The sequence below is a fragment of the Pelobates fuscus genome, chromosome 5 (genome assembly GCF_036172605.1).
Source record: "Pelobates fuscus isolate aPelFus1 chromosome 5, aPelFus1.pri, whole genome shotgun sequence".
NCBI lineage: Eukaryota > Metazoa > Chordata > Amphibia > Anura > Pelobatidae > Pelobates > Pelobates fuscus.
The window spans coordinates 274,870,330-274,884,025 of NC_086321.1; the positions used below are offsets into that span (position 1 = coordinate 274,870,330).

Sequence of the window (13,696 nt, forward strand, 5' to 3'; positions counted from 1 at the left end):
CCTGCAGGCAGCACTATGGACACCTATTGCAGCCTGTGACCACTCTTTCAGAGCGATCACATGGCCCACGGGGGCCTAATTTGCTGAGGGGGGACTGTCTGGGCTGTCAGACAGTCCCCCCAGACCAAGAGGAACACCGATCGCCGACAGCGGGGGAATGTCGGCGATCAGGAATGTGATCTATTTGCCGCGGAGGTACTAGGTATGTCCGCGATCCTTAAGGACCGTTTTTGTCGGACATACCTAGTACGTCCACGGTCTTTAAGTGGGTTAAACCATCATGATCATACTCACATCAGCATAGTGACCAGTCATCGAACAGCGATGGCAGTCCTTCTTCCAGTAAGCACGTTCAATGCAGTCTCGATATAAATGCCCAGGCAGAAAACAGTTTGAACAGTACCGTGCAAGACAAGTATTCTGTAAATGGCCTCTTTCACCGCACAAGCAGCAAGCTGGCATTTTCTGAAAATAAATAAATATTTTACACCACACATCAATAATTTTAGCAGGTACATTACAACATAACACAGTGAATGTGTATTTTGGGGCCCTGTTCTGCTTCAGTACCCTGGTGTCCCGCAGATTTGCAATAGGATTCAGGTTCCACTTAGGCTTAACATTATAGGGACACGGGGAGAGGACAGACTATGAGGTGGAGGTGCTTTGTCAATGTGACCAGGTTGGAATGTTGACAGTTCCTCATTCCTTTGTCTCAGTAAAAGAGCTTACTGGTGTGAGGAGTGCAGCTTTGGTAAAACACACCAATTCCCATGGCAGTTCCAGGGGTAGATGATGTAAGCATTCCTTTATGTTCTAAGGATTGTGCTCTTGGACACACGTCTGGAAAGGTGCCAAGGCAGAATGGGGCAGCTTCTGGCTCTCCTAAAGCTATAATGGAGGCAGGGAGCTGTGCCTTTTGAACCACAGGTAAGAAGTCAAACCATTCTGAAGTGGTCTGATTACTTACCTTATCTGGGTGAGGAGGAGTGCTGGGGCACTCTTTGCACCATTAACACTAGAGTTGTAGTGGTGGTGGTGTTTGTAGTGTTATTTTAATCAACTTGTTGCAGTAAACTCTACTTGCATGGTGGCTAAGGCTCTTCGGAGAGCCTATAATTGTATACTTGTAATACTGCGGTTAATACTGTACATTGTACCACTTTACATTTGTAACTAGAAATAGATTTGCAAATAAATTCTAGATATATTTTTGTCAACTTTTCAGCTACTAACACATGAACAAATTTGTTTGTAAAGTTTGTAAAGTTAAAAATATGCATAATTTCTTATTCCCCTTATGAAGTTATAAGTAAGAGGACATGTGCTACTTACTGTTCACCAGCTATGGTCAAGACTGGTGAGACTACATTCCTGGATTACACAAACATCAAAGGGAAACCTTAAATTTAATGGTTATCACCCAAGGATGCAGGTAATTAATAAATCACATAGACAAATCTAGATCAATCTAAATTTCTACTTGCCACTAGTCATACGACCTCTTGACTACCTCCATTATTTACCAACAAAAAAAGGATTTAAATATGGCTGACCTTCTAAGAGCAATAATTAGCCAGGAAATGCACTGAAAATATGCATTAACAATGCAATAGTACATGTAAACAAACTGAAACAATGTCTATCCTAAAACAAAAAGGTCTCTCTCAATGTTCTTTGATACCTTTTAACTGTATTTTAACTTTTTTTTTTATTTATTTTTTATAAACACCATGCCCTTTGTCTTTTTTAGTTCAATGACCACCAAACGACTCACTAACAGATTCTTGCAGTGGAATTTCAAGACAGTATTAGCAGTGGGCCTCTATGTATATATTTATTTCATCAGTATGACAAACATGATCAGCTTTAAACTGATAATTACCCTTGGACTAGGGCAATTCTTGGAGAGATGGCCCCGCTTATTACAATTTCTGCAGACAACATCCTTATCTGTATAGTACCGGTTGGACGACCGTCTGGTTGGAGCGTAGTTCCCAATCTGTGCCTGAAATATTAAAGCAAATAGAATGTACAATCTGTAAATAGCATGTACAACACATAATGTAATCTATGATCAACATCAGAGAACAAAAATAAATACACTCAAAATATAAAAATAAATAACTCCTGCTGGATTTGAGCAAATATTGCATTAAACCAGAGATTGTCAGGCAGAGTTTCTCAATAAAATGTGCTGAGCTGTAAGAATAAATAAAACAAAGTGTAGATAGGCTTTGGTAACAGATCTGCCTTAAGTGGACCTTCCATGGAGCGCAGCACTATATAAAGTAATTGAAAAGACCATCAACATCCTCCTTATCCCCTTCAGTTAATTGAAGCAGAGATGCAGTGAAAGATGATATCAAGATATGCTCCACTATTTTTGTTATGACCTCATTTTCCAATGTAATCACTGCTTTAATACATAGTTAGTGCATTATGTGAAAGTTCCTCTATAAATGCTGCAGGGCTACAACGCATTCAAATAATCACTGCCCTGCGAGAATAATATTTTACATTTAGTAATAGAGCAGCAGCCAAAGCCGTATATGGTGGGGCATAATAATAATAACAACATAGTATTTAACCAGGAAAGGTACATTCAGATTACTCTAGTTTCCAAGTATGTCCTGGAGCAGTGATGGCGAACCTATGGCACATGTGGGGGGGAGGGGGGGCACCAGTGGAATCAATGCAGAGTAGGCACCTGCCTGCCCAAAACAGCAGGCGCCTACTCTGCTTTCGTATCGGGAGGACATGGATGCAGGAGGAGGGATCTGTCTTCCCGCGAGCAGGCTGTGTGGAGCGTTGCCGTGCGTTACCATGGCAACACTCCACACTGCATTTTGCGGGAAGACAAGAGAGCTGCTTTCCAGACACATACTTACCACCACCAGGGCTGGTTATGCCCCCCTCTCCTTCACCAAAGGTAATAAAAAAAAAGGCGTGGGGGGGAGGAAAGACAAAGATTTTATGTATAGGTCAGGATTAAAAACAAAAAAACATTTGCTACCTGCAGCACTCCTCTCCCCTCTCCCCTCTCCCCTCCTCTCCCCTATTGCACCACTATTGCATCCCCCCCCCCCCTCTTTACGATTTTTCTCCTTGCTATTTCTTTCTGCACTTGGTGCCGATTAACATAAAGGAACATTTGAAATATTGGTCAAGATAACTAAATAACAATTCTGCGACAGAACATGACGTGTGTGTATATATCTCAATCATCATATCATTGATACAAATAGTTATACTGGGTACATTGGCACACAGTGCAACCCCACATTTTCCATAAGAAAAACTTTTTTTTTTTTTTAAATCTAGCTCTCTATAATTGATTATTAAATAAACCAGTATTTAAATTTTCAAATAAAAGGACCGTTTAGAATGGAGTACACTCTCTTGGTAAATATTGATCAATATGCACTACAATAACATCAATTTTTGCTGTAGTAAACAGATCTATTTTTTCCAACAGTTTGCTTAGATTTTAATAGTATCATTGGAAAAAGATTATTTCCTTGCCCTTACAAAGCCACAATCAACATGAGTGTGTTTTTAGAGCTAAAATGTAACAACCCTTGACTAAATTTGAGCAACCCTTTAAAAATTAAAGCTTTGCACCACACTGTTACTTCCTGTAGGATCTGCCCCAGATCTACATCACAAATTATGTGAACTTGTGGCATTAAAAAACAAAACAAAAACAAAAAAAACATTCTTCTATAGCAGTAAATACATTGCATTCTACAAACATTTAACCTGATATAATTAAGAAGCCAGATGAACATGGATAAGTGCAGCCTCAACTCACTTAAAAAAAAATTCAAACCTGTTCTGCTGCCAACACAAGTTAAGTGTTTCCCTAATACAACTCTTTTTCATGGCAGAAAGGATCTCAAGGTTCAAGAAACATGCCAGTTAACCATTCACCTGAAGAGGGCTATTACTACTAGTGGTTGTAATTTAGAATCCTTCTATATCGGTTTCAACATTTGGGTATGCGGCCCCTATTCTGAATGAATGCCCAGAATAAGAGGTAGGGTCCCAACCTAATCTAATGCAAAGAGTTCTAATGTAGAACATGAACTTAGACGTAGTGAGGGGGCTGCCTAGCAGTGTGAAAAGCGGAGAGTGGCTGGAATTGTCCCTAACCTGGTTTAAATAAGTGTCTAAAACTTTGACAGGGCACCACTGATTCTCGGTAGGGTAGAAGGGAACTTCTAGCAGATGGCCCAATTGTTTGATTTTGGAATACCTAAGTGACAAAAGATAGTAATCGTTCACCTTAAGTCTTTCATAATGAGACACAAATGTCTGTCTGACTGTGTTGTTATCGTGAACTCTCTAGGTCTCCGCAATCCATAGAATGCTACGTACATTGTGTTTTTTAAGACCAAGTTTGTATGGGGGGGTCAAATGGTTGTGTGTCCAGTATGTCTGATAAAGCCCAGAATTTCTCTCCATCTATATGCAGACATTTCTGTGTAGTGTGATGATCTAATTTGTTTATGCCTTTCAGTATGTTCTTAATAGGGTAAGCAGAAAGAAAAGGAGCGTGATTTGGCATGGCGGTCATAATGTGGTGTTGTACACCTGATTGATAGAGTTTGATTGTTTTAGATGAAAGTTTGAGATGAAGGTGGCAAAATGCGGCAAATGCTACCATGGTTTGGATCGATTGATCTTGAATGTTGAATTCTACAGTGAACCTCTGAAATATGACCATAGCGCTATTGTAGGTTTTCTTAGTGTTTATGGACAAAGCTGCCCTGCCATGCGCCAATAGCCGGGTTAGTCCAGGATTAAGTTGTTGAACTCTGGGGTTTGGGTCAGGTACTTGTTGGCTGAGGGGTGAAGAGCGAAGAATTCCTGAAATTTACAACGGGATAGGGCGTCAGCGGCAGAGTTGGAGTAGCCTGGTATATGTTCGCAGAAGAGCAAGAACTGGTATATGGCAGCCAACCAGGTCAGCCTGCGAACCAACCTCATGACGGTCAATGACGATGACCGACCCTTATTAATTATATCACAGGCTGCCATGTTGTCAGTATAACATTTAACTGCCATACCGGACCAGGATTTGCCCCATGTGAATGCAGCTGCTACTATCTGGTATATTTCGAATGAAGCAGACTTCTCGCAAAGGAAGGCAGTCCGGGAGTCTCTTGCAATCTCTAAACTAGTGATTTTTGTAGATTGTTGTGAACTAAATGTTAGTGGCTGCACCTGTCCAAAAGACTGGGGATTGGTCATATACTGGGGGAATGAACATCGAAACCCCATTACAGTGCTCGAGGAACTCTTGCCACATGACCAGATCTGCCCTAGCCGGAGGGTCTAAACGACAAGTATTGCCATCAGGCAGACCTGGTAATAAGCGTAGCAGTCTAGATATAAATGATCTCCCCTGCGGGATGGCGAAGTTTAATCCTAACAAAGATTGTAGATCCTTCCGTGTGCAAGTTCTTAGTTCCAGGAACATGTCCACGTCTTTGCGAATGCGTAGGAGTTTATCCTCGGGGAGACTTGACTGCATGGAATTGGAGTCCAGCGTGATACCTAAAAAATTTAAGTCTGGTGGTGGGTTCAGTGGTTTTGAAAGTTGTCTAGATAGTGTGTCACCATGGGGCACCTATTGATGTTAAGGAGAAGCCAGCAAAGAGTCTCGGCAAAAGTGTTAAAGATTTTCGGGCTACTTTTTGCACCGAAAGGGAGCCTGGTAGCGAAGTAAAATGGCCAAGCCATGCAGCATTACCAGCCTTCAAGATTGCCTATGTAGCCTTATCCAAAGTGGTGTAGTGTAGATAGAATTCAGTTGAAGGTATGAGGGAGTTTAGGCTTGGGTTTGTAGATGAATGAGGAGCCGACAGGTCAATGATTAGACGTTTTTTATTTGAGTATTTGCTAGTGGTGATCTCAATCGGATTTGTGCGCCAGGAAGTAATGGGAGGGGAGGAAAAGGGGCCCTTTTTCTTTCCCAATGAGATCATCAACTGTTTGTGGTTCATGTACAGCGGATAGGAGGTTGGGACATTCTAAAGTACTTATGGGGAGAGACACTGGCCCAGTGTGGAAACCTTGTGAAAACCCGTGAATTAAGTATTCCACCAAGTGAGAGGACGGGTGAGTTTTCAAGTAGAATGCCAAATTCCCTATATTCCCCTCAGTTAGTCAGGGTTCAATTTAGATGGGAACATGGACTTAGTATGAGCCCTAAAGCATATGGAACACACGTGCAGTATTCTGCAGGCACTGAAACTGCACACTCCTGCATTAAAATGATTGCAGACTTTCGCCTTGCCCAGGTAAACAATGGGTAATCCGAACTTATCTTTCAAGCTGTGCTGGTCAGGCTGAGGGGCACAAATTGGTGGTATGAAAAGTGGATGAGCAGACCGCACAAGACGGGGGCACCAAGCCTGCGAAATGTCTGCAAGAGAGTTCTGTGTCCAACAGGCTCCAGTCGGTACAGATGTTAACCTGGGCCAGGGTTGCTGCTGCTTTTGCTAAAACAGACTTTTGGTAATCATAAAACATAAACCCCCCCGTACTTGTGGCCCAAGTCCACCAATTTGTGCATGTATAAGTCGAGTTCTTCCCAGCGCTGTGGGTAAACAGAGCATATTACGTCCCTATAAATACCAAAGGCTAGGACAAACTCGGGGATGGTGAATTTTTTGTTCAGTTGTGGGTCTCTAGCCTTCATTACAACCGCTAAGTCCCCGTAATTGTACAGTCTGTTTTCCACAACGTCCTGGGAGGCTATTAGCACTAGATTTAAGTCTTTCCCATCGAGAATGCCCTGGCGGAGAGCTGTGGGGTACATATGTGCTGGGGTAATTACGTGGGTGGAGGGGTGAAAAGTGAGGCAGGAGTCCTACCCTGCGTGTTGGAAGGTGCAAGTGCTTGTGCAGATCCTACGGGAAGTGGATCTATCAGAGCAAGGCTGGCATTTTCCAATTTTGTCAGTCTATCATTTATGGACTGCAGAGATGCCAAAATGGTGTCTAGAGTTCCTTGTTTATTTGAGTTGTGCCCCTGTGAGCTTATACCAAACCCAGAATCCTCAGGATGAGCTATGAGCAGCTTGAAGAGTTCCGCTTTCCTTGCTGTGGCTGGGAAGGGGATGCTCCTCCGACACAGTTCAGCCGAGATCCTGGGGATAGCCCAGGACCTTAATGACCCTGGCGTGGAGGGTTCTTGAAATTCATAGGGGGTACAATGCCTAACAGGGGTACTAGGCCTAGCGGGTGTGCTAGCGAGGGATGATTACTGCTGTAAGCCATAATCATCGCACTTATGACAAATCACGGCTTGAACCATCTTGCTTTGCATGTAATGCGTCTATCTCATATTAGTTTCCACTTTTATGTTGCATTACTGAAATAAATTAACTTTTGCACGATATTCTAATTTTTCGAATAGCACCTGTTGCCAAGCGGCAGGTGAGAGACTATGATTTGGGCCATGGGGCTCGAGCCACTAGCGTGGTGGCAGGGTGTTGGCCTCTCGGTGAAAGTAAAGATTCAAAAACGTGTGGCCGTGACAGGGGAGGGCCTAACTATAAACCTGATAGGTGGGTGAATGCGAGGCTCTAACTATGATTTGGGGCGAGGGGCGAAAATCTCTGTGTTTAGATTGGGGAGTTGGCCTCGCAGGACCAACTATAATAGGACCAGCACCTAACCCTGAACAGCCAGTTCTCTAACCCTGGACGGGGGCTTGATGAAGGGGTGATATGAGTAAACTATGAAACGTGCCTAGCCAACCACAAATTGTGATTTCTCGTGACCAAAGATTCCCTATGAGACCTACAACAAAGTAAATAAAACACCTAAGTATTGTATTGTGGGAGTTCCCTGCAGATTAGTGCTGACAGTACTTGTGACCTAGGAACCGAACATGCTAGAAAGTCTAGAGATTGTTACTACATTCCCGAAAGGAATTCCCATGGTGATGCTATGATATTTAGGAGTGGTAGTATCCGAGAGAAAGAGGAGGAGGTATGAACAAAAGGTGTCTATGACTATGCCTGATACCAGCAGCAGTGAACAAAGAATCAAATTGCATATTGACAGGTAGTGCGAGTTTCAGATAAGATCGTATGATGGACCTGGTCGAGTAAAGCTGTGGCCTATCGAAGGCAAAGCGGGAATCAAGCCCCCGTTCCCTGGTACTCAGTCTTATGGATGAAGCGTGGCCATGTTGAGGCAATTAGTAGAGAGAGAAATGTTAATTTTTTTTTTTTTTTTTTATACCAGACAGGAATGCAGGAGAAAATAACGAACAGATAGTCCGGCCTGTAGGGTAGAATGACCTTCAGGATATCTGAAATTAAGGTCATCAAATGGAAAGGATATCCCATAATTATTTGTCAAAAATGCCATACATAAATCAAGATAGTAACCCCTTCTACATGCCTAATTAACCATGACAGTAGTAGAATACCTAATTACTAAGAATAATGTAACAGGTATAATGGTACTTGCATGAACCACTATAATTAGTAACTCGCAGTTTATAATTAATTAATCCAGCCTTAACTTGGAATATTTAGGGGAAAATCCCCCCATGAACAGCTAGCCAGCTGCATTGTAATATGAATACAAAATATTTAATTGGCAGTGATCCTTTCTATTCAAACTGAAAGAAAATAATGTAACAGAATATGCACGAATTAGCCATGTTTAAGGTGGCTAAACTAATGGACCTGATACAGCAGGTGTAATGAACCGCAATCGTTCGTCTGTTTTGTTCGAACATAAGTAGGGAGAGATATGCCCGAACAGCGGGAATAGCTATCCTCGCCAAATACCTGAGGATTTGTTTGTTTCGTTTTGGCGAAAGGTGGTTGACTGGCGGGAATTTCGAACGGGGCCCGGAACCGGAAGTATAGGTTGCCGAGAAACGAGTGAAAGGAACGCCACGGTGAAGGTAAGAAGGGGGAGTAGCGTTTTATAGGAATATTTTAACATATATATATATATTAATCTTTCCTATGTTATATATAATGTTCATTGGCTTTAAGTTAATTGCCACAAGAAATATATATTAAACTGCAGAAAAAAATTACTGAAAAATATGCTGGAAAAAAAGGTTTGTACCTCTGTATCTCTTTCACCAATTGACCAGTCAATTCCTCCTTCACCTATAAAAAAAAAAAAAAAGAAAGAAAAATTGTGAGATTTCATTTTTTGATACAAATATGATTATACAATATATATTTATTATTAGTATTATGATAACTATTTTAACTACATGAAGCAGTGGAAGATTTTTGGAAATGGCAGATGTTAAAAGGACACACCAAGACATAAAACAAAAACAATGTCCAAAATATTTCTAGAAATGACATTTATCAGGACACTGGTGTCCTTTTAGGAGTGTAATCTTCTGCACACATGCAGTGAACCAGCTACATACATGTATGATCTATTAATGATTTTTTTTTTGTTTCTGGACTGAAGCCAAATTAGAATAATGGGACTCGTCTCCAAAGACATAAAGACTACACACAATGGTCCCATATTCTCCTCCACAGGGGTTTCTAAATTTGGAAAGAATATGGGGAAATCCTTTTGAAAAAGCAATCTAATGCTATGGGTCACAAACGTAAGTTATCAGAAAATACTTCAAGGTTTCATTAGAGTATAATTAACTATCCACACACTTTAAAATCTTCCCCAAGCCTAAAGTGCTTTAAGAGATCCCTCTCTACATACCTCAAAAAAGAATGCACGTATCATGGTTGATTATATATTTCCTACCTGTTCTATGTTAAATTTGGTATATATTGTGTATTAATATTGTTTTTGTATTTTATTGTACCATAATGCATCAATGCAATGTTTTGTGGACCCAGGACATACTTGAAAACTAGAGAAATCTCAATATATCTTTCCGGGTAAAATATTTCATAGATAATATATTTGGTTTGATTGACAGTATTGATCTAATTCTCAAACTCACTGTAAGCAGCACTTAATCACAGCACTTATCAAAGAGGAAATGCCACAAACACTGAAAACAAGGTATACATTAAGAATATATCATTTATATCTCCTAATATTAACAAATAAATCACTATACAGATTTGTAACATTCAACATAAAACTTACCAAACCAGTGTAAAATTACAACATAATTGAAAAGTAATACATCCAATCATACAAGTTTAATCTCACTGCCTGATTTTGTATTTAAACATATCTAATAGACGGTTTAATTTTTCCAGAAAAGTATATTTCTGCTTCCCTAGACAAGATAACGTCCTGCGCAGATCTTTGATATTATCCGGTTTGTCAAAGATGTTACAATTTCTCACAGTATATTCAATAACTTGGCACCGATTCACTACAGTGAGAATTCAAAGTGAATTTAAATTTTACATTCAAAGTAGCCAAACTGGAAACATAGCTGACTTAGAGAATTTTTCCAGCTCTGCTATTTTAACCTTCAATTCGAAACACACCGTTGAATTCTCGCTTTACGTCCCCTTTTGGTAATTCTTTAAATATAACCTACTTTCAAGGTAGGATGTGATAATTAAGAAACTACATATGTTCTGTATTAAAATAACTTAAATAACTTATATACTTTGTATTGAATGCCAGAATATGAATTTGATGCAAACAAAAACAAGAAAAAAAAATGGTTAAAAAAAAAAAACAACAGTGCAAGTAATAAATAATGTAGCTATTTAATTAGGCATAAGATGTCCTCTTTAAACATTATAGAATGATGCGGTCTATACTTGTACTTAGAATCCTTCATTTTACATGTTGCAACCTTGTACTACAATTGTTTAAAATAATTTCCATATAAATCTACACTCACCCTATAATGACAAAGAAAAAAATAATTTTTAAACCTGTTTAAATTAATATAATTTTTTTTTTAAAATAAAAAGATATATCATATTTATGTAAGTTTTCAGACTCTTTGACTGACACATGAAATTTTGCTCAGATTTCCAATTTCTCTACCCTGTAACTGGAGTCCACCAGTGACAAATTTATTTGCTTAGACATTATTTGGAAAAGCACACAACTTTTTATACAAAGTCTCATGGCTGTAAATACACATGAGAACAAAAACAAAACCAGCTACCCTCGGAGCTCAGAGACAATGCTGTGTGGTGGCACGTATCTGGGAAAGGGTACAATAAATTTCAGCTACATTAAAGAGCACTGTGGGTTCAATAATTCACAAGTGGAGGAAGTTTGGAACAACCACTGTTCTTTCTACAGCTGGCCAAACTGAGCAATGTGGGGAGAAAGGCCTTGGTAAGAGAGGCTCCAAAGAACTCACTCTGTGTGGCGATGGGAGAAATTTGCAAAAAGACAACCATTGGTGCCACACTCCACTGATCTGGCCTTTATAGCAGACTGGCCAGGTGGAAACCTCTCCTCACTGCAGACACATGAAAGACTGCGAAAAACAAGATTCTAGGAAATAAAATTGAACTGTCTAGTCTCAAATCAAAGTATCATGTCTAGAAAAGAAAAGAAACAGGCACCACTCGTCATATGTGCAATACCATCCCAACAGTTAAGAATGGTGGTGACAGGATCATGCGTTGGTGTTTTTGTTTTCTTTTTTATTAAAAGGTAGGAACTAGCAGATTGGTCAGCAATGAGGAAAAGCTATACACACAGCAAACTACAGAGAGATCCTTAAAGAACCACTATAGTGCCAGGAAAAAAAAAAAAACTCTTTCCTTGCACTATAGTGCCCTGAGGGTGCCCCCACCCTCAGGGTGCCCCTCCCGCCTGGCAGAAGTTGGAGGAAGGGGGTTAACACTCACCTTTCTCCAGCGCCGGGATCCCTCGGCACTGGGGACTCTCCTCCTCCTTCCGATGTCATGGGCTGAATGCACATGCGCGGCAAGAGCCGCACGCGCATTCAGCCAGTCCATAAGAAAACTTTCTCAATGCTTTCCTATGGAGGCTGGCGTCTTCTCACTGTGAAAATCACAGTGAGAAGCGCGGAAGCGCCTCTAGCGGCTGTCAATGAGACAGCCACTAGAGGCTGGATTAACCCATTTGTACACATTGCAGTTTCTCTGAAACTGCTATGTTTACAGCAGACAGGGTTAATCCTAGATTGACCTGGCACCCAGACCACATCATTGAGCTGAAGTGGTCTGGGTGCCTGTAGTGGTCCTTTAATGAAAACATTGTCTAGAATGCTCAGGTTCTTAGACTAGGCTGAAGGTTCACCATTCAACAGGACAATGAGCCTAAACACATAGCCAAAGACAATGCAAGACTGACTTAGGGACAACTTTGTGAATGTCACTGAGTTACCCAGCCAGAGCCCAGACTTAAGTTTAAAAAAAATAAAAATAAAAATTTGAGACCTGATAATGGCTGTCCACCGATTTTCGAATTTCATATCGCCTGCTTTATTAAAAGCCTGCTAGACTTTGCAAGAGCTTCCTGTGTGTGATTAAAGTTCAATTTACAAAGCAGGAAAGAAAAACTTCTAAAGCAAGTATATGATCCATTTTTTTCATGCAGGCTGTGTGAGTCACAGCCAGGGGAGGTGTGGCTAGGGCTGTATGGATAGAAATAAAAGTGATAAATCTGGCAGTGAGACCGCAGGGGCATGATTTATACAGCCACTCTGCTTTATTAAGCTAAAAAGTTATTATGATGCCTACAGTATCCTTTTGAGGCTGTAATCGCTGCCAAAGGTGCTTCAACAAAGTACTGAGTTAAGGGTTAAGATATGTCAACATAATATTTCTGTTTTTTCGGTTCTATATATATATTAAAGGAAAACTAATTTAAATAATTGCAGCATAAAGATGCAAAATGAATACGTTCTGTATAGCCTCTAAAAAGGCTGTGTGCATAAATGTGTTTTAAAACCTTTATGCTGACCAGAGAAAATAAAATAAGTTCCAAAAATATATACTCACACGCGTGCTATGTGGAAAGTGATACCGTGTCATTTTTTACATGTTCACTTTAAGCAGAGAGAAAATCATTTCAAATATAAATTTACACAAGCAAAACGCAGAATACCGCAAAGCAGTCAGACAGACAGTCAGGGGATGACCCTTAAAAATATTGGTAGATACCCAACACTAAAAGCTTATATTCATCAAGATGTGGAGACATTTGACAACTGGCCAGCAGAATTTTTCTCCCAATAGCAATTCTGGAAATTATTTGGATTAATAAAGCCAATATTGGGGCACAATTTAAAAGTCCTCACTGCTGGTAACAAACCTGTATCGCTCAGCATAGTGTAATTTAACTGTTACAGTCATTGTATTACACAAAATACTTTGTGCTTTCCATTCCATAAAAAATTAGAATCTCTATTTTTTATTTTGTTGACAGGTGAAAAACGGGGAAAATAATAAAATACACTGATGTGTTGAAACACTTCAACAACAAAGAAAGCCAAGGGAAAAATGCCTGGCAAGTATGTGCATATGGTATAGCTTTAATGCTCTCCCAAATGACACGAGCTTGCCAAAAACAAAACAAATACACCACATTGCCGTGCTCACATGAATTATTATGCAATACAGCGAGTAGCACATAACTGTTTAAATAGGGGGCACTGACCTCTTGTAATCACAGAGGAAAATTAAAGACTAAAACAATGGTGTGCTACGTTGTTACACTGCTCCATTCAATTAAACAACATTTGTTTTGAAATCAAAATGGTTGGAGCA

The 13,696-nt window shown here is 40.1% G+C and overlaps 1 protein-coding gene across 1 annotated transcript in view; it reads right to left on the bottom strand.

Annotated features, from left to right (window-relative positions):
• The window catches only part of ZCCHC7 (zinc finger CCHC-type containing 7), a 129,610-nt gene that overhangs the window by 46,664 nt on the left and 69,250 nt on the right, over nt 1–13,696 (bottom strand). The window contains exons 3-5 of the mRNA XM_063457269.1: nt 9,108–9,151; nt 1,886–2,008; nt 295–465 (exon numbers count right to left, since the gene is read on the bottom strand). Of these exons, the coding sequence (XP_063313339.1) occupies nt 295–465; nt 1,886–2,008; nt 9,108–9,151 (338 nt within the window). The remainder of the gene's footprint in view (nt 1–294; nt 466–1,885; nt 2,009–9,107; nt 9,152–13,696) is intronic.